Genomic DNA, 9,699 nt, shown 5'->3' with positions numbered 1-9,699 from the left:
CTTCAGCTCCTTGGGTACATTCTCTAGCTCATTCATGGGGGACCCTGTGCTCCATCCAATGGATGGCTGTGAGCCTCCACTTCTGTATTTGTCAGGCACTGGCAGAGCCTCTCAGGAGGCAGCTATGTCAGGCTCCTGTCAGTAAGCACTTGTTGGCATGGCATCTACTGTTTGGGTTTTAAAACGTGTCCTCCTCTTGGGTTTTCAGAACAGATAGGAGGGGATGAGGGTGGGGGTCTTTTTTAAGGCGACAGAGCGGGTTACCTGGTCCATACCTGTTGGGGCTTATGCTTTCTGTCCCGAGCTGCTGCTTCTCCCCACTACTCAGCATGCACGCTACTCTGCAGTGTGCGAGCCTACTCAGCGTGTACGCTACTCTGCAGTGTGCGAGCCTCCTGCTTCTTAGCCTTTCGGCTAAGATTAAGTGAATGCACATGTCGGATCTAAATTTAATCTTCAGGGAGGTTCAATCCATTTTCACAAGTATGGACACCCAAGAGATTCAAATCATTGCTGACAGGCAGCGTCCCAGGTTTACCCTGATTGATTGATTAGGCCTCCGCGGGCCCCTTCCTGAACAAGCCTTTTTTCTTTCCGGTCTCACTGAAGATGTGCTCTGTCATGTAGCAGGGCAGAGAGAAAATAAGGCTTTTCTATGTGGACCTGCTGAACTGATTATACCCTTTGTTTAAGTGGCCATGGAGCCCAGTCCTTCAAGTTCTCTGGGTGACAGAAAGTTTTGACTTGAAAGTTTTAAGAATCTCATACTGATTGCTGGATGGCAAAAGTCTCCAGCCATCTTATAACTTATGAGTGAATGTGTCTTTTATCAATAAATCCTTATTTAAAACATCAGTCTCAAGATAGGAAATGGCTCTGTGGTTAAGAACACTTGTTGCGCCAGGGAGTGGTGGCGCACGCCTTTAATCCCAGCACTTGGAGGCAGAGGCAGGCGGATTCCTGAGTTCAAGGCCAGCCTGGACTACAGAATGAGTTCCAGGACAGCCAGGGATACACAGAGAAACCCCGTCTGGGAAAAAAAAAAAAAAAAAAAAAAAAAAAAAAAAAAAAAAAAAAACACTTGTTGCTCTGAGTTCAGTTCTCTGTATCCAGAGGGTGCTTCTAACTGTTAACTCCAGCTTCAGGGGATCCAGTGCTCTCTTCTGGCTTCTCTCTCTCTCTCTCTGTCTCTCTGTCTCTCTGTCTCTCTCTCTCTCACACACACACACTGACACACACACATAAATGAAGGATAAAAATAAACTTTAAAGCAATCCATCTGAAGGCTCAGATTCCCCTTAACAAACATGTCCTTTCACAGCGTCCCCCGCCTTCTCCCGTCAACCCTGGATCTTTCTGTATCAAAAATGAGTAGAGAGCATAACCAGGAGAAACAAAAGAAGTGGCGTCAACAGAGATCCAGGCTCCTGCCTTTTCTTACTTTGTGGTTTAGCAGTTAATTCTCTTACTCTCTCTACGCCTCTGTTTCTTCCTGTGTTACAATTCCTCTGCAGGACAGAAGGACTAGGCACAGACAAGGTTTAAAATGGGTAACAGAGGTTCAGTAAGATGGTGGACTCTTATCAGCCGATGTTAAGTTAAAGAAAAAAAAGAAAGAAATCCCAGCTACTACCACCATCGTTTTAGCAACATATTAATATTTCCTTTCAAGGGACTAGTAAACCCATTCATAATAAGAACTGGAGTCTCCAGGCCTATCACAGCAGGCGCGTGGAGTTGGTGTGTAGCAGGCAGCCACATTTAGGACTTGTTCTTCACCACAGCCTTGGTCCGGGGCTCCCCCAGCTTCCCTTGTCCTTCAGAGAAGTACACTAAGCCTCCAGCAAATGTCTGTCGCTCCCACTACATCCTTTCTGAAGACTGCAGAGTTGTGGTGAGGTACACACTAGAACACAGCTTGCCCACTTCAGCAAGAACCACCATCTCTGGCTACTGACGCACCTGACTGTGCCCGCTGACCAGCACTTCCTCAGCAAAGTGCACCTTCACAGGGTTGCTCTTCAGCCGGGCCCGCTTCTCTTCAGTCAAGAAGGATGACTTGGGGACTCCCTGAAAAATAGTAACGTACTTTGGAACAGCACTTTCATGAAAGCATCTACATCTTCTTACTTCTTACACACACACACACACATACACACACACACCCTCACGGTTGCTATGGACTCAGTAAAATGCACACAGAAGGAGGGCACTCCATTTAAAGATTTCTTTTCCTAGGATCCAAGGAGTCCACTAGACAATGTTCTTGTGTCTTTCCGTTTGGAAATTGAACCAATGGTGACAAAGTGAGACAAAGAGGGCTGGAGAGGGAACCTAAGTCCTACTTCACAAGCTGTGAAAATGTCAAACACAAATTCCTATGAATGGAAGCATGTGTGTGTATGTGTGTGTACCCATGGGTGCATGCACACATACATGTATTAGGACTGGAGTTCAGGTCCTAGCTTCTGGGTATCAAAGCCTAATCCCAAGCCCTTTTGGTCTTTGTGCAACTGTACTTACACACACACACACATACACACACACACACACAACAGAAACACACAGACAGACACATGATCAGCCAGGCAGTGGTACTGCACACCTTTAATCTCAGCACTCGGAAGGTAGAGGCAGGCAAATCTCTGAGTTTGAAGACAACCTGGTCTACAGAGTGAGTTCCAGCACAGCCAGGGCTACACAGAGAAACCCTAACTGGAGAAAAACAAAGAATCAACCAACCTCACCCACCTGTTCCCCATCGACCCCCCAGAAACAAAACAAAACTCCTCCCTAAACTGTATAACTTTGGCTGTCTTTCAGCTTCTCTGAATTTCAAGGTTTTCATCCGTACACTAGATAGAGCTCCCAGAAGCTTTGGTCTGTGTGAATTGTGACTGGCCTCTCTTGACTGTTGTCTTCTGATATTCTCTTTCTCCAGAAGTAAAAAGACTCATATCAGCTGGTATGATTAGATAGTAAACAGTTACAGCTGGCATCAGGTCAAACTGTGACATTTGGGCAATTTCATATACCAACAAGACCAGCAGGGCATGGTCTTCCTGCCCAACAGACTATTTCCTGGCCAGCATCCCACATTCCCTTCATCACTCCAGCCAGGCTTTTAGGCCAGCCTTTAGGATGTCTGTATGTATAAGAGTCCCAAGATGGTGCTCCGGGCCATGTTCTATATAGCTGTGGGAAGAGATCTGTAACACCATTGGGGAACTTTCTGGAAGCCAAGTTCATGGACTTAGATATCAACACACCAATGCAATGCATGGCGTACATAAAATGAACAATGGCCCTGACATTTTAATAAGAAGAAACTGTGGTGTTACTTGGCACGACTGGGCATACAACTGTGATTCGCCAACTCAGAGACATAGCTCACTTTCAGGCCATGAGAAATACAAAGGCTTGAGCATGAGAGGGAAGCACAGCTCTGTTCCCATGCAGACACTCTAGGTTTTCCAATCTGAAAGAATAAGTGAAATAGGAAAAGAAGAAGTTATAATTAGGAAATCCGAAGTTATGAGCTCAAGGCTCCAATCCAGGTGAATCTAGGGGCTTAAGGAACTGGAATATGCCACAGTTGGCACTGCCCAAGATCAAAGAAGGAAAGACACACTTACAGATAGCCAACATCAAGTTCTCCGCAACAAACATGGACGATTCAAAAACCACACACTGGAAGAAAGCCTGTTGTTAACTCTTGGTAAAGAGATGAGCAGGGAGCTTCCAACATCGATCACTGACGACTAAAGAGTCAGCAAGGACAAGTCAGAGCCAAGCAAGTTCAGCTTTCTTTTGAAGACAGCATTCCAGAGACAGACCAGGGTCCTGTGGACATGTCAGAATTCCTTCCTTCTTGCAAAGCATTTAATAATCTCCCCCACAATCCCCCTGTGGAGAAAGCTACGTGCAGAGCCAGTAGGTGGATTCAGCAATGGTTTAATCTGCACTCGAAATAGTTCTGATTTCTTTTCTCTTTTTCTTTTCTTGTCCTTTCCCGTGCTGGGGATCAAACCCAGGGTCTCGTTCCTGTTAAGGCAAGGGAGCTGCCACTGAGCTAAGTAGCTTATGCTCCCTCTGGCTGAACCCTTCCGGTTGATATCTAACAATGCCTCAGATGAAGGCAGAGGAAGAAATTTATAAAGGCAGAACTGTAAGAGGCCATCAGGTGCCAAGCAACAGATATTGAACGAGATCCTTGAGAATCAGAAGCTCCGAGTCAAAGGCTGGGAAAACCAAGAGCAAGTCTAAGAGAGCACGGGGGCGGGGCTGTCAACACAGCACAGAGTGGAGAGTGAGAGTGTTCACAGCAATAGGCAACCAGTCACTCAGAGGATAGAGCAACCAAGGGCAGAGCAGAAGAGAGACACAAAGAGCAGGCATTTCCAGCAACCCATCCCTGTTTCTCATGCTAGGGAGGGCAATCCCCTGAGCGTTCGGCTAAGAGCTGAAACGTTAAAGAAAATTAGCTGGCTGAGAACTAGAAGGGAAGGAGCTCTGAGAAGAGGAGGCTCCTTGACAAGAAAGGAGGCTGATGATAGCTGGCATCTGTACAAATACGCCTTTCAGCCTCAGGACTATAAAAGCACAGCAGGCCAAAACACCGGGCCAAGCTACATGACCTGCCATGGATTAATAGGAAGAGTGACTCTGAGGATTTAAAAAAAAAAAAAAATCAATTGGCCAAGCAAGGGATGGGGGACTCAGCCTGGAAGCTATTCATTTGAAAACCGGCTCAGTATTTCACTGACCACAAGTATCACCCAAGCCAACAGTGTGACTGGCCTTGCCAAGTGGGAATCCAACCCTGAGCTCCACCAGCATTTCTGGTGCACACCAGAAGCAACCCTTCATTCCCGGGGTACTCTTTGGGTGGAAGTGTGGACCTTTCTGGGTGCCACCATTTGCAAGGGTCACCGAAACTATGGTCCATCCAGAAACCCATTGGCAGAGTGGGAAGTATGAGGAATAACTGTTCCTGAGAATAACTGCTGGAAGTTGGGAGAGCCATGTTGTCAGATCTCAGAGTAGCTATCTCAGACAAGGGAGGCCATTATGAACTAGGACAGTCACTGGGAGTTACAAGGAAATAGGATCTGTCACCTTTGGAACCATGGAACTGGCTGCTTTGAGAACGAACACTCCATCATCTGTCATGGAAAAGCCCAACTCATGGGCCCCACGGCAGCCTCTTTGCTTTCACATCTGCACATTAGCACTGCAAACCAGGCAGCCCAGCATCTGTAACAGGCTGCAAGCCAGGATCCCCTGGATTTGTGACATGCTACAAACTACTTCCGCAAGTGCACTGATTTTTTTTTTTAAAGGAATAATTTGGAGGATATGAACTACCCTTTATCCTAGGACTTCTGAGCCCTTCCTGGGGTCACTGATAAAAATGTGTGTTTTTGCTGTAGAGTTAGCACTTGGAAGTATTAGGGTAAAAAAAAACTTTGCTGGTCAAGAGAATGGAATCTCTGGCCTGGGTAGACCCCTGAGTTCCAGTTGAGCTGGTGGTTCAATCTGTCTGGCTAAAAGACACCCAGGGAAGTAGGGGGTGGAAAGATTAGAGGGCTTGCCCCAAGCCACACTAATGAGGTAGGTGGAATAATTAGCTCTTTAATGAGATACAGTTCTTTTTCCCTCCCAGAATCCCCGCCCCTAGTGCGACAGCTCACTGGAGGCAACCTTGTGAGGTTGGAGATCTGCCCACTTTTCTGGATTATAAAGAACATGATGTTTTCTTTCCCCCTTTCCTAAGCATGCTTCTTTAACACCTTGGCCTTCCCTGGTTCTCGAAAGTCTCCCTCCCTGCCACGGCACTGGCTGCCTGCCTTGCATGTGAGTTCCATGCGGGCTTCGGTGGCACGGTGTCCCTTTCTTTCTCTCCTCCTTACTCCCCTCCTAGACAGGCTGAGCTTTAGAGCTTGCTTGCCCCAGGGCTCTGCTTTTAAACTCTAATAAAACTGTCCTTGGGCTTCCAACGGAGTCCATTCTTAAACTCTCGTATTAATGAAACGAAGAACTCCCAAGGGGACTCCCCTTTAGGAAAAGAATCTTAAAAAAAAAAAAAAAAGGCTAGTTGAAAAGTTATTTCATACTTCTGCAGTGCCCTTGCCAAGGGTGACTCAGTGTCACTTCAGGAAAACGGTGGGGTGCCTGAAGGTCAAACAGCATCATCTTAGAAAGTGTGGGCTCAGGAGTCTGATCCCTCGGAAATCAGCCCATCCCCCCTGAACCCGGTGCCTCACAGTGTGCTGTATGGCCACAGCATCCATGATCTGCAAAGGTGGGGATGGTGAATGAGTCTTTTCTGCTTTGCATGACTTCCTTCTGGTGAAAATTATGTAACATACTAATTGTCACTATAATATTAAAATAATTAATGTAATAGATACAAAAAATGCAGACTTGGGGCTGAGGCGATGGCTCAGTGGTTAAGAGTCTGTGCTGCCCGGGGGTCTCGGTGTTACACATCTTTAATCCCTCAGCGCTCAGAAGGCAGAGAGGCAGGAGGATTTCTTTTGAGTTTGAGGCCAGCCTGGTCTACAAAGTGAGTTCCAGGACAGCCAGGGCTACATAGTGGGACTTTGTCTCAGAAAAACAACAACAACAGAACAATCCATGCTACATTTCCAGAGAACCTGAGTTCGAGTCCCGGCACCCACCTCGGGTAGCTCAGTTGCCTGTGCCTCCCAAGAGGCCGGTGCCTTCCTCCAGCTCCCCTGGGCCCTGCACCCAGGTGTACAAACCCATGCACAGATGCATACATGCACATGAAATTTAAGAACAATATCAATTTTTAATGTGAAATTTAAGCCAGAATGTATTTTTCCATAAAACCTGCGTTCTAGAAAAATAGTCATGAATGTCTAAGCTTTAGATTTTATAATTCCCAATCTGTCTCAATTATATTCTAAGAATCTCCCATGACCGCAGCAACTCCAATCTTGCTTGGTACACACGGCTTGGTCATTTTTCACGCTGCCATGTCTGTAAAATGGTTTGGGACACTTCTGGAAGAGGCCCAGCCTATGGTCAGGGCATTTCTCAGGGGTCCGGGTGGGCTCCCCTGTGGGTCTTCCTGGTTATGGTGCTCACGTTTCTGCTGGGAAAGCTTGGTATGGGAACACAGACAATTTTTCCTCCCTTACTTTCCAATTTGTAAGCCGCACGGCTACGTGCCACTTTCTGCCTGACAGAACCAAGTGCTGTATTTTGTCCATTTCGTGGAACTGCTGCGGGGGAAACCCCCACCTAATTAAGATTAAGATGTTTCCCATTGAGATGATAATAAGCTAAATAAAAAGAAAGGCTTACCACCTGCACTGTTATTACACTGATTAGCCCTCTCCATCTTTATATCGGGTTCACATTATTTCATAGACAGACTCTGGCAGGAATAAAAAAGCCTCCACACAGCCTACATAGAACACTCAGCCCGACATATTTATAGCAAACATTTTAATTCTAATTGGGTGACTTTCTCCCCTATTGTTCCCAAGAAGTAAAAATAAAGCACTTGTTGAATGGGGAGAAGAGACTAGTTCTTTGTTTACGGAGTGTTGGGACCACAGAAATGTTATGTTTTCATGCGACTAAAGGGCCATTTCTTCCTCTGTCCTTCTTCCTATGGCTGTGTGCACAGGAAACCTCCAATAGCCAACAGTCAGTCATCTATATTGTTTGTATCTTATTTCAAACAGGCAAAGGGGAGGGGGGAGGGCAGATGTGGGAGGGGAGGGTGGTGGAGGGGTAACCAGGAAGTGGGATATCATTTAAGATGTAAACGAATGGAATGAGATTAATAAAAATAATTTTAATTACATTATTTTGTGTGCACTCACATGTGCATATGTGCCTGTGTATGTGTGTGTGCAGTGACAATCACATGTCACTAGGCCCACACGGCAGTCAGAAGACACCATGGAGGGACTGGCTCTTCCTTTTCACTATCGAGGTCCCAGGCACTGCACTCGGGCCATCGGGCATGCACCAATACCTACTCTATAACAGCGTATGGTAGGCGTAAGCGTGCCTGTGTCCCAACTACTTAAAACCGTTGAGGTCTTACATACATAACTACAGTACCAGCTCCCAGGAGCCTGAGGCAGAATTCACTATATATAAAAGGGAGATTTTGATTCTTATTATTCTCTTCAATCATTTTTGTTGATTGTTTTATTTTATTGAGACAGGATCTCATATAGCCCAGGCTGGCCTTCATCTGGCTAAGTAGCTGAGGCTAGCTTTGAACTTCTGCCCCTGCCTGACAGGATACATTCCATGCATCCCCATCTTCCTGGTTCTATTTTTTTCTAACTTTTCACCAAATACTTAATTGATTTCCTTTTTAACTAGTAGAAACAATTAAGATTATCAATTTTACTCTGATCACAGCTTCAACACGAAGTAATTTTGTTGTTCTTGTTGTTGTTCCCATGTGGCCCTGGCTATCCTAGAACCTACAATGTAGACCAGGCTCTCCTTCCTGTCCTTTCAAGTACTAGGGTTAAATGCCTGTGCTCTCACACACAGCTCAGTTTTTATTTAAAATTATATTCAGGGAAGGAAACCTTGATAGCTTTATGTATTTATTTTTCTTTGTGTATTTTTTAATAGGATCACATATAAAGTCTAAGATAGCCTTGGGCTTGCTCTGTAGCCCAGGTTGGCCTCAAATGTTTGATCCTCCTGAGATCAAATCTCAGCCTCCTGAGAGCTGGGATTTTAAGTGTAAGCCACCACACCTAGACCTATATGCTTTTTTTTTTTTTAATTTAAAAATGGTTTGCTGAACTTTCTTGGTAATCTAGTAGGTGGTCAATCAGGTTAGGTTATTAAATACATTATTAAAATTCTGTATGTTATTCCTACTTCCTTTTTTGATCTATTGGTTAGTCAAATTCTTAAAATGAGAATTTTTTTTGTCAACATCTCCTCCTTGGTCAGTTTGCTCTTACAACTTGATTCCACGAGCTTTCCTGTGTTTAGGTCATCACACTTACATCCTGCCTTGTGGTTGGCCTCGGATGATAAAACTGTCACTCCCGGCACCTCATTGGTGCTTTGGATGATCCATCAGACAGACAAGGCAGTTACTGTCACCAGTGAAAACTTGAAGAAGAGATTTGTCCAAAGTCGTTCCCCCAAGCCTGTCTTGGAGCTTCCAGTTTGATGTCCCTCCATTAGCACACTACGCATCACAGAGGGTCTCCTCCCCTGAGCAGCAGATCCCTAAGGCCTGGACCATATCTGTTTCCTCCACAGCACCTATGCCCAGGAGGGCTTCAGGCCATGTTAGCTGACTAGCCATCCACTGCCTGGCAGCTGCCACCCTCTGACCTCTGCCCTACTGAATACAGGATATCGTCCAAGAGCATTAGTGTCTTTGGATCAGGGAAGAGTGAAACTAACATATAGAACAAAAAGAGAGGTTTACCGATGTGCAGCGGACAACTGTAATTGAAAGAGCATCTTCAGTTTCCCTGAAAAACAGAAAAGGATAAAAGAAAAGGTTTCAGTCATTTGTGTGTGTGTATGTGTGTGCGTGTGTGTGCACACGCATCTGCGCTGCCTGTCTCCGTGTCTGTGTCTGTGTGTGTGTACACGCATCTGTGTGTCTGTCTCTGTGTGTGTCTGTGTATGTGTGTGCACCTGTGCTTCTGTGTCCCTCTGTGTGTG

The 9,699-nt window shown here is 45.7% G+C and overlaps 1 protein-coding gene across 2 annotated transcripts in view; it reads right to left on the bottom strand.

Moving 5' to 3' along the window:
- Window positions 1-9,699, bottom strand: part of Frmpd1 (FERM and PDZ domain containing 1) — a 118,696-nt gene that overhangs the window by 25,307 nt on the left and 83,690 nt on the right. For both annotated transcript variants that reach the window (XM_029475742.1, XM_021160346.1), the window contains exons 5-6: window positions 9,458-9,503; window positions 1,963-2,070 (exon numbers count right to left, since the gene is read on the bottom strand). In XM_029475742.1, coding sequence (XP_029331602.1) covers window positions 1,963-2,070; window positions 9,458-9,503 — 154 coding nt within the window. The remainder of the gene's footprint in view (window positions 1-1,962; window positions 2,071-9,457; window positions 9,504-9,699) is intronic.

Source organism: Mus caroli, chromosome 4, assembly GCF_900094665.2.
Source record: "Mus caroli chromosome 4, CAROLI_EIJ_v1.1, whole genome shotgun sequence".
NCBI lineage: Eukaryota > Metazoa > Chordata > Mammalia > Rodentia > Muridae > Mus > Mus caroli.
The sequence above is the reverse complement of the archived record's forward strand: the minus strand, read 5'-3'. Positions and strand labels throughout refer to the sequence as shown.